The 23,482-nt window shown below is 34.0% G+C and overlaps 1 protein-coding gene across 6 annotated transcripts in view; it reads left to right on the top strand.

The window, feature by feature from the left end:
• The window catches only part of Lrrc7 (leucine rich repeat containing 7), a 552,277-nt gene that overhangs the window by 366,781 nt on the left and 162,014 nt on the right, over positions 1-23,482 (top strand). For all 6 annotated transcript variants that reach the window (XM_058581585.1, XM_046451172.2, XM_058581588.1 and 3 more), the window contains one exon: positions 604-667. In XM_058581585.1, the coding sequence (XP_058437568.1) occupies positions 604-667 (64 nt within the window). The remainder of the gene's footprint in view (positions 1-603; positions 668-23,482) is intronic.

The raw sequence follows: 23,482 nt of genomic DNA on the forward strand, positions 1-23,482 counted from the left end.
GAAATGATGAATGAATATGGGGGAGTATGCCAAGGATCCCAACCTTTGACACAAACTCTTGCCCAATGTATTATAATTATTTAGAGCTGTTGCAGCATTAAGTCAGTATTTTTAGGAGCCAACACATACAATTTGTCTGCAATGGAAACTCACTTAAAAGAATTGAAAGTGACAAGACTGATAATAAAATTGTGTCACATTGTAGAGTTTGTTTTATAATGCTTTGCTAAGATTGAGATCATCCATTAGTTCTTCAAATTTTGGTGATTCTTAAAAAAGCATAGACATTGGGTCCCCACCATATACTTCCTACTGGCATAGATATTTAACAAACTTCCCAGGCTTTTATTAAGTGTCATCCCTGCACTTAAATCATACAGTGGCATTTGGGAACTAATGCTGTAGATCGTGATAAACTGCTGAAAGTTTTCAGCTGTAATTTTGCATACATTCTGTATATTTGCAACTTATGTCTGGTTGAAGAACACTACATTTTTATGTACTATACAACTGGGTAAATCTGACAAAGGAATAGCTGGAATGTTTTTCAGAATAATGTATCATATGCTGCCTCACAACAGTATTTTTCTCTATCTGTTATAGGTCAATGCACAAACTGGCCCAGTTGGAAAGACTTGACTTAGGCAATAATGAATTCAGTGAGCTGGTAAGCAAATGCATTTTCTAAACTTGATAAAAACACTCCAGGAGATTATTTCTTTTTCACTGTCTTTGTAACCCCAGGTATTAAAACATTGAGTGCACATTTGCATTTGCTAAATATATAAAATAAAATCTGAGAGTTAAAGTGATTGTATAGTAAGCCACAAGTAACTATATATTAGGTTACACCAAAAAATTATTGGGGTTGAAACAGAAGCATATTATTAATTTTGAGCAACAACTGGGTGGCAGGCACCAGGTTAAGTGTTTTACATATATTACCCCATTTAATCCTGATTTGACATGTCAAGATGGTCACTGATATATATATATATATATATATATATATATAGCTATTATATGGCTGAACAGAGATTAAATTGAGACTTGATCATCTCTGAAGTTCAAACCTGAAACATTTTTCCCTTAGAGGTTGCTTGGTAGCATGACATGAGGGATGGGAGTCACCAAGGACATGGTATTTCCAATAGCACTGAAATGTCTTAAAACTCACCGCCAGCAAGATTGCTTACTCCTTTCAAGCTTCATTTTCTTTAAAATATGTGTGGAGTTCAATATCTCAAGTACAAATTAGAAGAAAGCACAAATATTTCTTTGTAAGTCTTCCTCTTAAATATTTTCAAATATCAAAAATTAAAATTATCTAAAGTGTATTTTAACTATTCTTTTTTTTAAAACATTTTATTTTTTCTTTTTTTAAAGATAGAGTGAGAGGGGGGGAGAGAGAGAGAGAGAGAGAGAATTTTTTTAATATTTATTTTTTAGTTCTCGGCAGACACAACATCTTTGTTTGTATGTGGTGCTGAGGCTCGAACCCGGGCCGCACGCATGCCAGGCGAGCGCGCTACCGCTTGAGCCACATCCCCAGCCCTATTTTAACTATTCTTATTTGTTGTTTTTAGACATACATGATAATTGGGTGTATTTTGAATATTATACATACATGGGGTACAACCCATTAAAATTTTGATCTTAACGTTAAACATGATGTGGAGTTACACTGGTTGTGTATTCATATATGTGCATAGGAAAGTTATATCCAATTCATTCTACTGTCTTTCCTATACACATTGCCCCTCCCTTCCCTTCCATCTCCCTAATCCAATGAACTTCTATTCTTACCCTTCCTACCCTCCCTTGTTATGGGTTAGCATCTGCATATCAGAGAGAACATTTGACCCTTGATTTTGGGAGGACCGACTTATTTCACTTAGCATGATAGTCTCCGGTTCCATCCATTTACTGGCAAATGCCACAATTTCATCCTTCTTTATAGCTGAGTAATATACCAGTGTGTATATATACCACATTTGCTTTATCCATTCATCTGTTGGAGGCTACCTACATTGATTCCAAAGCTTGGCTACTGTGAATAGAGCTGCTATAAACATTTATGTGGCTGCATCACTGTGTTATGCTGATTTAAGTCCTTTGGGTATAAGCCGAGGAGTAGGATAACTGGATCAAATGGTGGTTCCATTCCAAGTTTTCTGAGGCATCTCCATACTGCTTTCCACAGTGGTTGAAAACAATTTGCAGTCTCACTAGCAGTGTATGAATGAACCTCTTTCCCCACATTCTCACCAACATTTATTATTAAATAATAATTGCCATTAATAATTATTAAGTAATAATTATTATTGATAATTGCCATTCTGACTCTAATTGCTAGTGATGTTGAACATTTTTTCACATATTTGTTGACCCATCATATTTTTTCTTCTGTGAAATGCCTGTTCAGTTCCTTTGCCCATTGGTTGATTGGGTTATTTGATGTGTTTTTGTTTTTTGGTTTTTTGGTGTTAAGCTTTTTGAGTGGAACTTCACATTTCTAATATAACTCACTCTATTAATTATCATATATGTGGAACTGGCCATTGTTTCTCTGATGATAACAACTTGTAATGAGAAAATAAGAGATTTTTTTCTGGCAAGAAACAGTGTCATGCAAAGAAGGGCTCAGATTCCATTCTAAAGCTAGATGTGAACAACTCAAGAGACTATCAACAGGTGATTCATTGAATATGACCTGGAAAAGAGACAATGTAGAGAAAAGATGACTACAACTTAAAAACTTTGAGAGCCATTGAGAATGGAAGTTAATTGAGAAAGAATATAAATATTCTAAGGAAGGTTTAAAGTAAAAATATCTACTTATGGATACCTTTGTTATAACAAAAACTTATAATAACAGGAATTATCTTATGTTTCTAACAACAATGATTACCACAAGATAGTAGATAAAGTTCTAGGAACATAAGAGCTACTTAGAGTTATTTTTTGATTAATTCTTTATTGGATTGTTTTACTCAATATGAAATTAATAAATGTCCATTTAAGAAAATTTAGAAAGTTAAAATCGTAAAAACAATAGTAAAAGTCAGCCATGATCCCATACCCATATATAACCATTATAAATATTTTTTTGGTATATTTTCTCCCTGCCCCTATTTCTTATCATGAAGTCAAATGAGTATTATTTGGAGTCAGGTCAAATGTAGGACTCTTTATTGGCTGTCAGGGGCCAAAAGCCTTGTGGTAGGTATAGTTTCCAATAGATGTATGCAATGAATTAAAAGTCCACTATTGGTCCTGAACTGGTAGAGGAAATAATGGAGACTTCACAAGCAAATCGCTATGAGTGAAAAACATACAAGAAAATGGAACAAATTGAGAGCAGAGCATGGGAGACAAAGGGATCAGTGTTACCCAGAGATGAAGCAAGGCCACTCTGACCATCCTTCTAATACAGCTCCAGCCCCCAGCTCCCATCTCCCAGTCTCCTAACCTGCTTCTCCCCTCCCTCCCTGCACTGTAAAGGCAAGGGTTAATATGTAAAAAAAAAAAATGTCATTTGGAGCCATCAACAACTCTGCTAAGGGAATCTTCATCAAGAGTCAGTCGTAAGAAGCAAAGTGAGCTTCTCTGCAAGCCAGAAAGACAGAAGAGGAGACTAATAGCAGATTGGGATATAACCTGCACATGTTTTAGAGTCATTCGAGCAGTCAAGTGGGCAAGAGCAGAGTGGGCAATGGGCCACAAAAAAGGGAGAGAGGGATTATAGTGATCACTAGAGAAGCATCTCCCCTTATTTGGGAATGTTCCTTGTCTCCACTCCTCTACCCCTTACAAAGGGACTCCTGAAACAGAATTGATTTGAGAAGGATCCTAGGAAAGTCCTGATCTCCTGATCCTGTGCTATTCAAGCAGGAAGAAGGTCAGACGAATATGATTTGAAATTTCACTATAAATATGGCATAACTTATACTGGTTATCTATAGATATTTCTGAATACCAAATTGCAATCATAGTGTGCATTGTTATTGAACTCAGATAGATTCCCTACAGGCACTATAATTCACAAGCTTTCTTTGTAGCTAAATTAGGAAGACTGTCAAACAATAGCTACAAAATAGTGAATTAAAAATCTGAATTTAAGAGAAAAAAATCAGAATCTTGATATTTTATTATATCACATTTTATGCATACAAAATAATATGCATAACAAATGTTTAAGTTACAGAGCATAATAAAATGAACCCTGTGAAGCCACCTCCCTGTTCATATGAATCAGCACTGCCTATCCTGTGCAGCCAACTCTATGCTTTTCCCCAGGCCCATCATTCTGTTTTATCCCAAGAGGTAATTACAATTTCGAATTTCTAAAAATATTCTCTTGCTTTATCTCCAGTGGTAACTATAGTCCTGAATTTTGTGTAACATTCTCTTGCTACATTTACCCCTTTGTTTGTATTCCTAAGTGTTATACTATTGTACTTTTGTTTTTCCTGTTTCTAGAAATGTGACCATACCACAACAATTTACCCTGCCTTGTCTTCCTGGAAAGTCCCTTTGTCCACTTGTTATTACAGTGTTGATATGTGTACTGTCATGAGAATTGATCTAAAGCACAGGTTTAGAAGTGGCATTTCTTCATTATTAGTTACCAATATATTCATCTTTAAAAATAATGCTTTTGTGGGTTTTTTTTCAAAATAGTTGTACTCATTTACCAGGAACATGGAAGAATTACCATACATCATCTCTTCATCAGCACTTGATATTGTTGGGCTCTTTATTTTTGTCAATATAACAGCTGCAAAATGGCATCTCCTTTTGGGCTTCATTTGCATATCCCCAATTTCTAATGAGACATGATTTTTCTGTCTATTATTGGCAGTTTGTGTAGCCTCTTCCATCAAATGCCTGTATATGTATTTTTGCCCACTTTTCTTTTTTTAATATTTTATTAGTTATTGATGGACTTTATTAATTTATTTGTTTGTATGTGGTGCTGAGAATCGAACCCAGGGCCTCACACATGCTAGGCAAGCGCTCTACCACTGAGCCCCAGCCCCAGCCCCTTTGCCCATTTTTCTATTGGTTATCTTTCTTTCTTTTTTTTTTTTTTGGCCGATAGAGACTTTATACTCTCATAAAAGAGTATGTATTCCACCCATATTATAGATACTAATCCTTTATTGGTTAAAAGTACCATAGATATCTCCTCTCAGCCTCTGGAGGGTCTTTTTGATTTCTACATCCTCTGTTTTCATGAACAGAAGTCATTAATTATAACACAATGAAGTGTACAATTTGTGTGTGTCTATCACATTTTGTGTCTTGCTTAAGAAATGATTTTTCCCTGAAATCAGAAATATTTTTGTGTTTTTTGTAATAAAAATTTTGAAGATTTCATTTTTTACAGTCAAGTATTTTTCCATGTGGGTTTAAATTTTACATTCTGCCTCCTATTTTTGCTAAACAAATTCTGTTTTCCAAGTGACATTTATTAAATAGTTCTTTCTTTCCACATAAATATAGCTGTCACCTCTTAATAAAATATGACTTCTTTTTGTCTTCATTAGTCAGTTTACTGTCTGAGTACCAAAACCATAAATTAGTACAAAAAAATCCATTTTGTTATCTGATAATACAAGTTTTAGAAGTAGCATTTCTAAATGAACCTTCATATGAGTTTTAGAATTAGTCTTAAGTCTCTCAAAAAGAAAGATAAAATGTTAGCATTTGACTATAAGTGCATCGACTTTGTAATGCAAATTTTTATTGGATTGACAATAGAAAACTGAAATTTTATGGTGCTGAATCTTTTCATGCATCAACATGATATATATCAATTTATTGGTCCATTGTTATATCTTTTTGCTAAGTTTTATGACTTTCTTCAAAAAGATGTCTTGTATATTTTTAGTTTATTGCTTACCTTTTGTTGTAGTTATAAATGTACTTTTTCAAAAACTAGCTTCCAACTATTTGTTGCAGTACACAGCAATCCATTTGATTTTTGGTTTTTGACATAAATCTAGGCTTTGGTAAAACTCACTTAATAATATGAATAATTTGCCTGCAGATTCTTAGGAATTTCTATGTAGCTAATCCAATAGTCTATGAAAAATCACCATTTGCTTTCTTGCTCCTCAATTTTTAAACACATTCTCTGTATTTTATTAAGGTAACACTTTCTCTTATTTTTATTTATTTTTTTAAGAACACTTTTTCTATTGTAATCAGTTAGCATAATTTTAACTCACTTTCAAGACAGTGTGACAGGCAGTCTTTAAAAACATTTTATAAATTCAGTCATCCATGGATATTTTAGAAGATATTCATAGAAAGGATTTCTGATATTAAACCACTTTTCCATTTCTAAAATAAATACAAAATGATCTTTATAGGACTATAATCATGACCTTCTATCTAAACTTTCATCTGAGCTGGTAATAAATTTTCTGAGACTTGATAATTTATAAGCCATGAAAATCTGTTTCTTCAACTCTGGGGTCTGGAAGCCCAAGGTGCAGATGTGGCATCTGAGAGGTTCATCTCCCTCCTTCTTTGTTTCTGTGTCCTGACTGATGGAAGGCAGAGGGGCAAGGGAGGAAACTCCCTCCCCAGCCTTTTTTATAAGGTTATTCATCTACCCAGAAGAGCAGAGTCCTCGTGGCTTAATCATTTCCCCAAGAGCACACTTTAATACCACCACAATGAAAATTAAATTTTAACATGAATTTTGGAGAAGACACTTAGTAAAACCTAAATTGTCTCATAAATTGTTCAGTTCAACCCTGCTTTGGATTTTTTTTAAAGATTTGTGCCCATGAATGAGATTCGTATACATTATTCTTGCACACTTTATCTCTAGCTTCTTCTTCGTCACCAATTTTGGGAAATTATCAGATTTTATCTGTTCAAATAATTGCCTTTTATGTTTGTTCTCACCACTGCTGGAATTCAAATTAACTATGAGTATGGTGTCATAAGCATTTAAGAAACATTAGCTACCTTTGTTCATTATTTTATACATTTTTCATGAAAGCATGATCAGCTAATGAGTGATTTTTAAATATTTATTTCATTTCCTTAAAGAGAGTCTTTCTGCCTCTCTGCATAAAATTATCCAGTAGTCATTATCCAGAACTTGAGAACACACAGGTAAGATCATTGTGAGAGTAATTTCAACATTTCTGAACTATTCATTATGCCACTTACTAATACATCTAAATTATAGGTCACTGAAGTTCAGATTAAAGAACAAAGCATGATTTTTAAAAACAAAGTGCCTAAGTGATAGCAGCAAAAATATGTCAAGAAAGTGAAAAATATTCTATGTGTAAAAAGGAAAACAGCATTCAATTTTTTAAAACACAATGCAGAGATCGACTAGATTTATAAATGCAGAGAATTCATCACTAAATGAATAGCATAATTTTAACTCACTTTCAAGACAGTGTGACAGGCAGTCTTTAAAAACATTTTATAAATTCAGTCATCCATGGATATTTTAGAAGATTTGTATTTTATACAACTTCTTTATAAAAAAACTTTAAAATATTCTAGAATCAATCACCATTTAAATATTTAATAAGGCTACAGATTACAATAGGAAGAATTTTTAATCTCAATATTCAGATAGGATTTGGTTTCTTTTTTTAATATTTATTCTTCAGTTGTAGTTGGAAACAATATCTTTACTTAATTATTTTAATGTGGTGTTGGGGATCGAACCCAGGGCCTCACCTGTACTAGGTGAGCGCTCTACAACTAAGCCACAACCCCAGCCCAGGGTTTGGTTTCCAAAATGTTTTTTCTCACTTGGTTTTATAAAGTCAAGTGAAAATTTCAAAGAAATAAATTAAACAGTAATTATTTTTTTTAATTTTTATTATTAGTTGTTCAAAATATTACATAGCTCTTGACATATCATATTTCATACATTTGATTCAAGTGGGTTATGAACTCCCATTTTTACCCTGTATACAGATTGCAGAATCACATCGGTTACACATCCACGTTTTTACATACTGTCGTACTAGTGTCTGTTGTATTCTATTGCCTTTCCTATCCTCTACTATCCCCCCTCCCCTCCCCTCCCATCTTCTCTCTCTACCCCATCTACTGTAATTCATTTCTCTCCCTTGTTTTTTTTCCCTTTCCCCTCACTTCCTCTTATATGTAATTTTGTATAACAATCTTGAAATGGAGATACTCCAAATGATCTAACTGAAAAGAAATGACAGTGGTTATATAGATAATCCGTTCAGGCTCCATAGGAAAAGAAATGTGTTTTCATAGAAATTTGACATACTTGACTACTTATGCTAGAGTTTTAGCTTGTAATTGAAATTGATTAGCATTAAATTAACCTAACTTTATTAAAAGCATAGCAGTGAATTATCTCACCTACCAAGTTTGCCCCAGGGGTGCTCATCTTAACTAAGATGCAAATATGGATGAGGCAAGCATTATTTGCATATCCAGTAGTTTCCTTTATTAGTAACTAGAACATAGTTTTGGAAAACCTGCTCCCCCAATTTTTTCAATTATTCTTCAAGTAAAGTTTATTTAAAAAAAAAAAAAACATAAAATTGAATTTGCTATTATATAACTGGTTACTCTGTTTTCAAGGAAAATATTTGAAACAACCTAATTACTAACTCCTTTATTTTCCTGAATTTGTAAAACAACTAAGGCCACAGATTATATATATGTCTCAGACATTTTCAGAAATTTTTACTTCAGTGAACTTTTCCATCACCACGATCAAAATGCACAACAAGAACAACTTAAAAGAGGAAAAGTTTATTTGGAACTCATAGTGTCAGAGGTCTCAGTCCATAGACAACTGACTCCATTGCTCTGGGCCCAAATGAGACAACATAACATAAGGAGAGGACCCAGGGAAGGAAAGCTGCTCCACTCTGCTCATTGAAGGGTCAGAAAGCAGAAAGAGAGGAAGGAGGAAAAGCCACAGGGGAGATTCACTCTTCCAGGGCATGCCCCCAGTGACCTACTTCCTTCAACCACATCCCACATGCCTGCAGTTACTCTCCAGATATTCCATTTGAACTCAGATGGACTGATTAGGTTACAACTCTCATAATCTAATCATTTTACTTCTTACTACTCCTGCATTAATGTGAGCTTTGAAGGGATACTTCATGTTCAAACCATACCAGTTATTAATATATCAAGAGAAACTTGAGAACTGAAACTTATTTCTAAAGCTATTGCAGATGCACCGATTTCTGGATCAGTCAGGGGTCTGTCAAAGGATAGAAACTATATGAATTGTTTCCCAAAGAAATTTTTATTTTAAAGAATGGTTAATGGTGTACTAGAGAACTGAAAGGGCAAAAAAAAAGAGATAACAAAATATCACACAGGTAATAGCTCTGTGAAGCAGCTAATGCCCCTAGGGTGGGAAGAAGGTGATTAAAGAATTATGAGAACATGAAACTGGGGCTGTCACGAGGAGCATCCACCAGCTGTGCTCGTATCCCAGAGAGGGCATGAGAAGGCTGATTCTAGCTGTGTAGAAAACTATGGACTGGAAACAACTGCTGTTGCTGATGTTCAGTGTCACTACAGGGTGAAGACGTGTGGCCTGTGAGATGCTAAGAGGATCAGAAAGTGAACAGAAAGAGAAAGTCCTTCCTCTCTCCAGTCTCCAGTCTCTGTCTAATATGTCCTATTGTCAGAGCCCAACATGGAGACACCTGTTAAAAAAGAAATGTGTTTCACCCCAGAATTACAACATACAGTGTTGAAGAGTGAACTGACATCTGAAAGGCAACAGTTTAATGACCAGAAAATGAGTATTGTATCCTAGAAATAATAGATAAATGTTTATTTTCCTGACTCAATTTTGGCATTATTTTCTCCATAAAAATTTCCATGCACCTCCTGATAGGCTCTTGGTAAATGTTTTTGAGAAAATAAATGAATGAATCATTTTATTTTAAAAGGGAACAGTTCAGTCAGTTTTAATCATCAGAATCATGTCATTATAAGTAGAATTTTTTAAATTCAAACTAAATGGTACTAGAGTAGAGGAAAATATTTTATCTGAAAAGCAATCATTCCACAATAAGTTGTCTTTTGAGGAATCAATCTCATTTCACTTTGAGATATACTTCCAAATTGGTTTCTTGATGAATCTTTGAAATGCAAAAATTGGAATTGTGACCAATACAATCATCATACATACATACATAAATTTATATCCCCATAACTCTGGAATTTGAAAAGAATCCTTGAGGAATCATTCAATTAAAACACATTTTCTGACTGAAAATAATTGCAGAGATATTTCTTTCAGAGGAGGACCAAATGGAGGTCACCACTTGCTCCAAAGCAGCACCTGTTGACCTAGGAATTTAACAAGTCCCTGCTGTCACACAAGGAAAAAACTGCATTTTCTTGTTTTCCAACTTTCCCTTTCCTACCAATAAAATAAATTATCTTTACATCTGTTTTCCAAAGAAGTCATTTTTCCCTCGTTGCAATACCATACCTTATTTCAATACCATGACTGATCACTATGAATGAAATTAATTAGCTCCATTTATGTTTCTGCAAATGAATTTTTCTGAGAATGATATATTATCTCTATATATTCGAGGTCTCTAGTGTGCCCATCAACAGTTTCTACTAGAGAAATTAAAGGAAAAAACATGTTTCCTAATGGAACAAATAAGAGTTCAAATTTATAATCAAATCTTACAAAGAAAACAGGAGTATTATGAAATCGTGAAATAAACCCAAAAGAACATTCTTCTACTATGAATAACAGCTGTGAATTACTAAAAAAAAAAACTAATAACAAAATTGTATTTAAAGTAAATCAGATTCAAACTTAAATCTCCCTCATTTATATGCTGAAATGTAGTATGGATGTGTTATCTAAAATTAAATTAATAGCAAAAGCTACTTGATTTCAGATTTCACGATAAACTAAAACTAAAAGAAAGCAAAACTGCTAAAGAGAAATAGCAAAACAAAAGGTAATGGGGAGTGGGTTTAATTAGTTAGGATGGGCAGGGACGCCTCCTTCAAAAGTGACATTTTAGTAAAAACCTAGAGTAAATGAGGGAGTGACATGTAGATGTGCAGGTAGAAGATTGTTCCTGCAGAAGGAAAAGCAAGCACATCTCCAGAGAGGGAGCAGCAGGAAGACTGGAAGGCACAGTAGACTAAGGGGACAGTAAATGAGTTCATTTGTGGACAAGGGAGTCTCTAAGATATTTTATGGATTTAGACTTTTTGAGTAAAAAAGGGAAGCGCTTTGGAAGGTTTTAAATAAGTAGATCCTTGATCTGACTTTCATTACGTATGTCATATTATGACATATAGGTGAGGTCATGTCACATTCAATAATTACATTATATTACCAGGATCACTTCAACTGCTGTGTTGAAAGTAAATAGAAAAAGGTTTCATGGAAGAAGGGTGTCCAGGTGGAGTCAGGGAAGCCAGTAGGAAGGTATTGCAATACTCTAGGCAAAAACAGTAGTGTCTTGGGTTGGGGTAGGAATCATAGAGAGAATAAGGAGTTGATTTCTTGGTAAATTTTAAAGATATAGCCAGAAGATCCAGTGAGATCTGAACTTTATAAATATAAAGTATACCCTCTTTCAGAAAGTAATCAGAATTATTATTTGGGAATACATAATTAGGAATAAAAGTGGGTGTTTATTCAGAATGAAAAAAGAAACTCAAAAAAAAAGAACAAAAACAAAATATAATTTCAAAAGATGACAAGTGACACAACCATCACAAAATCCAGGCGCTTAACATTATAGTACACGTATAATGCTTTCTCCTACATTTTGGTTTCATATTCTTTGACAACCTTTGCACATGACAAATATTTTGTAATATAATTTTCTGTAGAGATAAAAACAATCCAGTCTGTCCTCCAGCATCATCTTCATTATTCATAGTTTGGAAATTCAGCTGTATGATTTTTCACTGATACACCTTGTAAAAATTTAGGATTGCTGTCAGATTTGGGGTAACCTCCATATGTTTCATGCCTTGTTTCTCCTCCATCTATATACATCTGGTGTCAGGAACCAGACTTGAACATGTCCTCTGTCCCCACACTTTCATGCAATAGTCAGCTAGGCTCACTACTGTAGCTATAGGAGTCTTTCCTGAAACCACTTCTAAGTCAAATAACTAGCACCAAGTTAAATATGTGCAGAAATTATTTACAAACCACATAAATATATTCCACCAAATCTGTTTTAAAGGTCTTTCCATGCAACTTCCTTTCAGCCAGTACCCCAAAGTGCCTGTGGCCATTTTATCACATGCGACATTAGAGAAATTGCAACAAGTGGGAGTCAGGATGGAAATTATAATTAAACTTCTTACTTTTATGCAGCATTTCAGGCCTAAACATATTCCTGTTACTTTCCAATTACTGAATTGTAACAAATCACCATGAATTTAGTGAATTAAAAGCAATACAGAATTACTATCTTAGAGTTCTAGAAGTCCTAAAATCAAGGTGTCATTAGGGCTTTACTCCTTCCACAGGACGTGGGGGAAAACCCATTTCCTCTCTTTGCCCAGCTTCTGGGGCAACCTGTGTTCCTTAGCTCGTGGTCCCTCCTTGCATCACTTTTTCTCTGCCTCTGTCATCACATCTTTCCTACCTTTGCAGACCCTCCTGTCTCTAATAAGCACCCTTGTGATTAAATTGGGCCCCTTCGTATAATACAAGATAATTTCTCCATCTCGATATCCTTAAAATAATTGCAACCTGTCATACTTATTTTCTGTGTAAGATAATATATTCATATGTTCTGGGGATTAAAATATGGGCATCTTTGGTAAGCCATTATTCAGTCTTCAATAATGCCTGAGAGAATTGAAACCCTAAGTCCATACAAAACCTTTCCCACAACTGTATATAACAACATTATTGAAAACAGGCAAACAGTGGAAACAATCCAAATGTCCACAGATGGATAAGTGGATGAACATAATGTGATGTGACATCAGTAAAATGGGATAGTGTTCAGCAACAAAAATGAAGGACTGAACTGCAACATGCACAAACCCTGAAAGCATTATCCTAACTGAAAGAAGCCAGAAATAGAACGCCATGTATTATGTGATACAGAAGGCCATTTATCCAAAATCCAGAGGTGGACAAATCCACAGTGACAGGACAAAGATTGGTGCTTGCTGGGGGATGAAGAGAGAAGAGGATAGGGAGAAGGAGTATGGATTTTGTGGGAAATGAAAGTATATGGAATTAGATACTGGTGATGATTGATAACTATGTGAATAGCTAAAAACAGAGTTATGCTATGTAAGGATGAAGTTTATGGTATGTGAATTATATTTTAATTTTTTAAATCTTAAAATCTTACAGGAGTGTGCCAAGTAACATGTTGGTCAACAACAGACAATATCTACGTTAGTGTTCCCATAAGATTATAATAGAGCTAAAAAATTTCCACTACCTAGTATTTTTACTGTACCTTTTCTGTGTTTGGATACAGAGATACTTACTGTTGTGTCACAACTGCCTACTGTGTTCAATATAATGACACACTGCACAGATTCATATCTTAGGTGCGATGAATCATATCATATAACCTAGATGTGTACTCAGCATCCCATTTATGTTAGTGTAAGTACATGCTATGATATTCACACGATCACCAATAACTTGCCTCAAAACATACCTCTTTTGTTAAGAAATGCGTGATCACACTTACTTTTGTAAATTTTACAAAAACATATGGCCATTTGAATGCTTGGCCAGGCTACCTCACAGAGTTTGCAAAGCTGTTCATGTAAATAAGGAGCCTTAAATCTTAAGCTTCAGGAATTTCAAGGTAAACCTGCTTCTAGGTAGAAGCAACAGGATTTGTGGGCAGATGGGGTATCAGAAATGAAAAGGAGAGTAGTTAAGGATGACTTCAAGAATTGACACCCATGCAATCAAAAGATAAAATTTCTAGTTCTAATGAACTGTAACAGATTAATTTTGTTCCATTTTTATGTTTGTTATCATGATAAAAGAAAAACACACACATAGCATGAGATCTACCCTATTTCTATATGTACATTACAGTATTGTTACGAAGAAGCACAACATTTTTCAGTAGATCTCTAGAATTTTTCATCTTGAATTATTGAAACTTAATACCCATTGAACAGCAACTCCCCCACTTTCCTTTCCCCCAGACCCTGGGATCAACACTCCATTTTCTCCTACTATAGATTTCACTACTTTAGATACATCCTATAAATGGAAACGTGCAGTATTTACTTTTCCATGAATGATTTTCGTCACTTACTAAAATGTCCCTGGGGATCACTCATTTTTTTTGCATATGATAATATTTCCTTCCTTCTTAAGGACAATTAATATTCACTATAGGTATAAACCACTCATTTGTTGATCCATTCGTCTGTCAATGAACATGTAGGATGTTTATCCTTTCATCCAAAAATTCACATTTAGGTTGCTTCCACGTCTTAGCTATTGTGAATAATGCTACAGCCAACATGGAAGGACAAATATATTTTTGAGATCCTAATTTCAATTATTTTGGAAAAATACCCAAAGTACAATGCATGACTCATGTGACAGTTTTATTTTTAGTTTCTGTGAAATTTTCATACTGTTTTCTATAGAAGCTGTACTATTTTACACTCACCAACAATGCACAGTAGTTCTGATTTCTCCTCATCCTCATCAAAACTTGTTTTGTTTGATAATGGCTGTTCTACGAGTTGAGAGAATACAGCTCATTGTGATTTTGATTTGAATTTCCCTGATTATTAATGATGTTAAGCATCTTTTCATATATTTGTTGGCCACTTCTATGTTTTCTTTGGAAAATTGTTCAAGTCCTTTACCTAATTTTTTAAATAAGAAAAAAGTTTTGAATAATATTAATAGCTAAATAAAGTTTAACACAAAAGTTGAAAAAATGAAAGATGAATCATTCACCTTCACAGAAGAATTTTAAATGTATCTAAAGTTCTAAAAAAGATAATAACACATTAATATTTGTTACATCCAATTATGTTTGTAATAGTAGGTTTTTGTTTGAAACATTTTTATTTATTCATTTTAATAACAAATAATAATGGTATATATCTACAGGCTACAATGTGTTATTTTCCTATAGTATAAATTGTAGAGTGATTAAATCAAACCAATTTACATACCCATAACTTCACATGCTTATTCTTTGTTTTGGTGAGAACATTTAAAATTATACTCTTAGCAGTTTTCAAAAATACAATGCATTATTATTAACTTTGTTACCAGGCTACACAAGAAATCACCAGAACTTATTCCTCCCATCTAATTGAAATGTTGTACTCATGAGCCAGCCTCTCCCCATTCCTATGCCTTGCCACCTGCAGTGCCTAATAATTACCATTCTAATCTCTATGTCTGTGTTGGACTTTTTAAGATTCCTCATGTAAGTGTAAGTGCCTTTGAGATATTTTTTAGTGTCTTTTTTGTTTCAACTTAAAGCACTCCCTTCAGCATTTCTTGTAAAGCCCATCTAATAGGGTTAACTCCCCCAGCTGAGCCACTCAAGCAGTTCCATTTCCTTTAGTGGATTTTCCCCTACCCTGAACATACACACAGGGTGCTATCTATTGGCTGTGGTTAATGAGGAGGTGTCTATATAAAAAAGCACATGTCTGGGGCTGGGATCATGGCTCAGTGGTAGAGTGCTTGCCTGGCATGTGTGAAGCCCTGGGTTCGAATCTCAGCACCACGTATAAATAAAATAAAGGCCCATCAACAACTAAAATATATTTAAAAAAAAAAAAAGCACATGTCATTTGAAGTCTTCAGGAAAGTGAGTGACAATACAGGGCCCTTCTTTAAATAACAGATCTGTAATTCACAGTTGTCTATCCATGATTGGATAATCAATGCTGTGACTGATGTGCCGCACTGTATTATGAATCCCTCTGGTTGAGTTTCATAGTCTACACAGATCTCCTCAACCCACCATTCCCTTGATCCAATGGGCCTAAAGTTACACTGGCCAAAACAAGTTGTGGATGAAGAATTCCTGATGAAGTCAAGTATGTCTGTATTGATTGTGCTGACCTGAAGTTAACTGGAACACCACCTTCTTCCCTATCTGACCCTACCATTCATGTTAGAAGCTAGTGAGAGCAGATCTTTAATGAGCAGTCTCATTTAGTGAAAGATCTCTATGTACTTAGCCCTGGATATCTAGTAATCCTTCAGTTGCTCTTTCTGGACAAACCATAGTCTATTTGCTCCCAGTCTCTGCTGTTCCAAGTGTGGAAATTCTCTTTGTTTAAATTTTCAAATTGATTATATTGCTCTTTAGTTACAAAGTAGTTGTGACACAGAAAAATAAACAGGAAACAGATCATGTGCATGTACAAATACATAATATTTAATCCCACCATTATGTATAATGCTCCAATAAAAAATGTGGAAAAAATGTTACAAGAGAAAATTTCTCCTACTAGTCTCCCAGAACCAGTCCCCAGAGGTAAGCACAGTTTAATGTCTATCATGTCACTTATTTTTCTATGCATTACAAATGTGCACATGCATTGCATTTTTTGCACATAAGGATATATATAAACAATGTATATTTTTTATACTTTAAAAAATGTATGTATTGTTTCCTACTGTAGCCATTCCCTTGTTTATTTGGTCTATAACCTATTGGTGGACATTTATGTTGTTCCCAATATTTTGGTGTTTTAATAATGCAGTGATCAACCTATTTTTAACATATACGTGCAAATGTTTGCAGCTAATGGACTCAGAGTAGACTTAGTTGATTATTGGATATGACATATACATATTTTATTTTAGTAGATACTGTGAATTTTTCCTCCCCAAAATAGTACTAATCTACACAAACTTTTGGAGCTCATTAGAGAAACCAAGCAATTCTGATTTCCCAGAGGGACCCCTCTTGGTTTGCTCTAAGTCACAGGTGACTAACACTGAACTTTTTTAAAAATCTAATTAAATGTACTTTGTTTCTTCTGCAAAATTCTCAAAGTTTATGACTTCTTTTGATTTTATCCTTTCCTGTTCACTAGAAGCAACAATTTTCCCTTTCATTAATTTTGTTCTGGTTTTGTTTTGTCATTTCAGTAGAATTTTGGGAGAGATGGAAAATAAACTCCTTTGACATCTGAGTTAATTTGCTGTTTATTCATTCACTGTACATTCACCCTATGTTTATGCAGAATTGAGGATACAAAGATTAATTAAACACCAATTTGGCTTTTAGAAATTTCTAATAAGAGTAATTAATGCAAATGAGATTGCCACAATTACCAGACAGGTAGGTAGGCAGGTAGATAATAGAATAGGAGAACTGAAGTATGGTATTTGAGGGGAAACAGGTTCAGCCTAAAGAAAAATAAATAGGAGAGAGAGATAAGCTCATGCAGCTTACAAAAAACGAAATAGAAGAATAGGCGTGGAGAACCTGAGGTGACTAAATAGGCTACAGAACAGATCATTTTATAGAATAAAGGCAGGCAAAATTAGAAAAAGAAAGTTAGGGTACCAGAGCCTTTGAACACCATGCTAAGGATTTAGTATCCACCCCATGTATGACTGATAGTCTCAAAAGTCACAAATAATCTATTGAATTTTAAATTTTGAGGATAAATGAGTCACTTGATAATTTTTTTTTTGTTTTTTAAATTCAATATCTTTATTGATAATTTGTTAAGTGTCTGAAACTGTGATAGGAGACAAACTAAAAAGAGTGATAATTGAAAATTTTTTATACTAATTAAGGAAAATACAGCTAGAACTAAGGTAGAAATGGAGAAAAGGAAGTAGAAAAGTATAAATAAGGGGAATTAGATAAAAGGGAGAGAATTGGATATGTTGGGTTTTTTTGTTTCTAATTCAGGTTATTTGGTTTTGTTATAATTGAAATATTATATATTTATATATAGCAATACCAAAATGATTTTATATATAATTTTATGTGTGTATATGTATGTGTGTGTATGTGTGTGTATATATATATATATATATATATATATATATATATATATATACTGAATAATTGAACCAAAATACTGTTATTATGTAAGTTCCACAAGATCAGGGAATCTGTTCCCCTTGTTCTACAGTGTATCCCAGAACTCAGAACATTGCTAAACGTATGGTAGATTTTCAGGAAATATTTCTTTCTTCTCTGGATATATTTATTACATGTATTAAACCTATGAATTTATAATAAGAGTGGATTAGGTATCATGATTTTTCTTCATGTAAACTCTAGAAGCCCTCTTCAATAGCCACATTGTTGAATTTGTATAACCACTTCTTCAACTCTAAAAAATAAAAAACTTCTTCCTAAGATTTATAGCTCACAGAAGATTACAGCAATCAGTCATCGTATCTTAAATGTTCAGTTGATTTTGCAGGGTGGTTGCAATTTTTTTCCATTCCAGGTGCACATTTTTATATTATGTTAATAAGATAGAAACCCAAATTTAAGAAAATATTTACAGTTAATGTAGAGACAACAAAAAAGAAGCATGCATTTGCAGTAAGGTTCCCAAGGGACTAGAATAGCATTACTCATGTTCAGACACCTCCAACATCTTCACAGCATGGCTTCTGATTGTCAATAGTGACAATTTTCTCATATGATTAAATGATGTCAACAGAGCAGAGAAAACCCCAGTGGTGCATAGTCCTCCTGCATGTTACCGGAGGCCTCTTTTTGTGAACAAAAACAGTCTGGATCATTCAACAGAAAATTTTTGAAATCTTGCCATTTGCCAGGAATTGTCTGCAATATAAATGACTTATAAAGAAGTATGAAGTATGCCCCTGCCTTCAAGAAATGTATGTTTGTTAAAGAGACAAGCTATAAAATGTAGTATGAAGTGTCAAATGAGTTGTTTAAGGAATAAATGCTATGTTGAAGTGTAGTACCCATCTGCCCCATTTACCTACCTAAACGTTTCCCTGAACCCATGACCATAAGGAAAATCATCTTTCTCATTCTCTCCAATGAGCAGAATTAAATTGCCTGCTGTCCTCCACATGTGCAGAATATCTTCCTGCTTCTATAACCCCCTCTTATACTAATTCTTCCTTCCAGTAAGCTCCTGTTTTCACTCACCCTCAACTTTGTACCATAATTTGTACATCTTTCCCTTTCCTCAAGACCCAGCACAAATGCAGCACTTTCTCAAAAATTCTTGATTTTATTAACTAGAAACAATCTCTCCCCGTACTCTAAACTCCTCTATTTAGAGATCTTAGCATATGCATTACTTTTTTGCTTTATGTCATAGTTGTCCTAGTAGGGGCATGATCACAGCACACGCCCTTCCCTCTCCTTCCACTACTGATAAGGTGAATATTTTATCTACAGGGATCCTAAGCCCTAGGAACCCAGTGAGGCTAATTTGTGATTTTAGTTCATCTAGTAGTATTGACTCGTTCCTTCTAGTTCCATCCCTGAAACCATTTCACCAACCTATTCCATTTTTTAACATGAAATAATTATAACATATTTAATTTGTATTGTATCAACTAAGATGTGAGCTCCTTGAGGTCAGGAAATCTGTGCATTAAGTAATCCTATGACCAAGCAATGTCTGTTAAAGAGATATCCTCAGATTACCATCAATACTTGTATTTATTTTCTGGACTACCGTTTTTGAAATCCTGATTCAGTAGGTTATGTATGGAGCCTGGGAACCTGCATTTAGCCAAACTCCCCAGGTGATTTTTATCCATGGTAAATTGAAAAATGCTAGCCAGTTAATAAATATTTATCAAATAAATGCTTTATTTGTTCTCTTAAACTATAAGCACCATATGGGAAGGCATAGGACAACATACTCTTCGTGTTTTCTCCTTTGTGTATATGGCCTAGTCATATGAATATAGTAGTTTCTCAAACACTGTAGAATTGGTGCATGTTAATGGCATAATTTATGACCAAGGTAATAAGGAAAGCTTTTTCCAAGGCACAGAATTTTCTGGACCTTGAAAAATGAGCTGGAGTTGGATGGAAGTGGGGCATTATAGTCAGAGAGTGACATTATCAAAGAAAAAGAGTTGAGGAAATACAAGCATGCTCAGGGTTGATGGTTTGATTAGTTTAATAAGAGCCAAAAGTTCTGTGGCAGAGGAATGAGAGATGAGGCTTCCTCCCCATTGTATAAAATAAATGTTTGCTAGCAGAACTCTAATTTTAATTTTAATTTAATAAGAGGAAAAATAAGTGGTTTTGATATGACTAATGATCAACAAGGGATTCGTGGTACTACCTTGGCTAGCATCCACCTCCATGGCACATGTAGAAAGACAAGATTTAGTACAGAATTAACCTGCCCAAGCATCTGTTCAGAACTCCATATGAAAAAGAAAAAAATAGACCAAAGCATATGCTACAAATTGAAGTCTGGACAATTTTTTTTCATATCATGTTGGTAAGAATTCACATTTTTAGCCAAAACTCTTATTGGCTTGCTCATGTGAACTTGAATATGAAATAAGTACAATAATATTTTTTTTAAAGTTAATTTTTAAAAGCTTTCTGTTTACACTTAAATAAAAGATTAAATTCTTTCGAAAATAATAATAAGTTATATTCATAATAAAGTATATTCCTTTGGTCTCATGACAAAGCCAGCATCAGCTTATATATCTCTAATTAATTCATACATACACTTACTCATTCACCAGCCAGATAAATAGTTATTGGCAAAATGTTTATGGCAAATCTCCACATACATGATACAAACTAAAGAAACATTCTTACATGGAAAGGGGTTGATATGAAAATTAACATGAACAAGTTATCACTCATTCTGTCATTTCATAGCCCTTGGAATGAAAATAGTTACATGACCATGCTTGCTCTCTTGTGTCGCCCACACTAAGCATAGTGCTTCATATATAATGAGTGCTCAATAGGTATTTGTTGAATAAATATATTTGTTGATCACTATTTCAGGTTCTCAGGATGCAAAAGTAAAGTGGAAGCAGAAATAACTCTTCCTTCACTGACTCACCATCTTGTGAGGGAGACAAAAAATTAACCAGTGCACTCAGAAATGTAGAATTTCAGTCATGACAGGTGTTAAAAAGCTTCTGGTGGAGTCTGGCATAGCATCCAAGATTCTCCTGAAGAAGTGATGTTGCAATCTAAAGGATGAAGAGACATTAACCAGGCAGAGAGAAGGAGGAAGAGCTCAGCAGGCAGGAGAGGAGGCAGGAGGAGCGTCAGGAGTACACAGTGGCTGCAAATATGAATGGAGAACTATGTAGGCAGGGTGAGCGTCTGGGAAATCAGTTTTAGAGTTCCAGGGCTAAAATATTAGTCGATGTTGTTTAGTTAAGGAATATCTCATTTGTAATTGATGAAAAAGAAATTGGTTTGATATAACTGGTATGTTTGCAATTGACATTTTGGTTTCGGTTACAACTTTAAAACTCATTGCTCATCTGTAATATGAGAAAAATTTGCCTGATAAAATGTCAGATTTTTTTCAGTGACAAGCAAAACAATTGAGCATGTAATTTCAAATTATCTAACCTTGATCCCTGTGCCAATAAATATTATAATTTTACTAACTTACACAGCATCAATTAGCCCTCAAATGGAGGTTAATAAAAGAATCAACACAGTATCATACGAATAATTTGGGTGTGCTGATGTAGAACTATATTGACAAATTAATATACCCTGGCAAACAGTTCATTCAATTATTATGGAAAACTAATAAATATATAAATGTATATAATTGGTGTAGATCACATGATAAAATTCATACAGTGAAAAAGAAAGGTGAGGCTTTTAAAGAGCAATTATGAAATGTGGAAACAATAGCATGTTTAAAACATAACCAAAGAAACAATTGGCTTTTACAGAGTACTGGGTCAGGTACACTAATATTATTGTCCTTAATGCTTTTACTTTTTCCTTTGGCATGTGTACTATTCTAATTTTTACAATATTTAGCTCTGGCATATGTATATATACACACTAACTACTAATCTATATATACACATTGTCTGATATCATATTATAATGATCTTTAGTTTTTCTGTTCCCATGTGCATATATTACCCACAAGAAAGTGCTGGGAATGAGGTTGGTGCTTGCCATATATTTGTTAAATTTTCAGAAGTGACTAATTAGAATATTTCCAATAAACATTATAAATTTAAATACTAATAATGAGAAGTATCATAAGTTCTTAGGTTTAGTTTATTATTATTATTTGAATAATCAGGTTTAAGGATAGATGGTACAGAATGCTATAAATTTTCTCTTACCAGCTTATTTTGTTTATGTATGATATGAAAAGCAAAACAATAAATATTCAGCAATACTCACACTAGTTGTATTCTAATTTGCTCTTTGACAATAATTGTATATAATGACGGTAACAATTACAATACACAGTGAAAATAGAAGATGTTTTCAAAAGTAATAAAACTCACTGTAATATACTCAGGAATAACAGAATACAACAAATACAAAAACTTAATAACTTAAGTTCCACTTCACCCATAAAACTCTGCATTTAAAAATATTTACATTCCTCAAAATACAGTTTGGAGCCCATTATGTATAACGTGCCCCATCTTATTGATGTACCTTGCATTGCTAGGCAGGGAGGTTAAGGAGGGGAAGGAGAAATATTTCTCTTCCTCTAATGGGGAAAATAAAGCACAATTGATGACACTAATCTTTTTATTTTTCATTAAATAAATATATGAAGCATTCACTGTGTATCTACTAGGCTAAATAGAGAGCTAGTCTTGACTCAGTTTTAACGTTTCCTATCTACCAAAAATTGAAGACAGGATTTCTTTGGAACCCAAATATGAATAGGTTTTTATCATGACTTTGTTCTTGCCTGCCTCTGATGGTTATTTCTGCCATGAAACACATAGCCAAATGGCTTTTACCTGGAAAAATTAACAATTTTAACATAGGTTCATACTTTCATTCAATAAGTTTAAGATACTGACAGTAGATTTTTTTTGCCTTCTCAGTTACTGACTTTCAGGCAGAAAAGATAATGTATGCATACTGGACAGTCTGGTTTCTCATTGGATGAAATGCTTACTAATTAGCAGATTGACAACATAATTTCTCTGTTATTTTTCTGTTTAGGTAATTGGGCATTATACAGTTTAATAGAGAATAATTACCTTATATACCACATATTGACTACTGACTTTAAAATAATTCAAATTTTGAATACAGTTGAACTCACTCAGAGCAGCAGCAGTCTTTTATGATTCAGAAGGTATGCCAGTTTTGCAGTACATCTTTATGACCTTCAAGGACCATTGCCAATATTTTTTGCAGCAGGCACACTGCTAAATGCCAGGGATTCAGAGAAGCAGGCTTTTCTCCAGAAGCTCACAATAGTAAGTGTACAACTAACAGCTAAAAGAGATTCAAGGTTATTGGTTTGCCAATAAAAATAATAACTT

Source organism: Marmota monax, unplaced genomic scaffold (genome assembly GCF_021218885.2).
Source record: "Marmota monax isolate L192 unplaced genomic scaffold, Marmota_monax_Labrador192_F-V1.1 WCK01_AAM20220418_F8-fsc00023, whole genome shotgun sequence".
In the NCBI taxonomy this organism is placed as follows: domain Eukaryota; kingdom Metazoa; phylum Chordata; class Mammalia; order Rodentia; family Sciuridae; genus Marmota; species Marmota monax.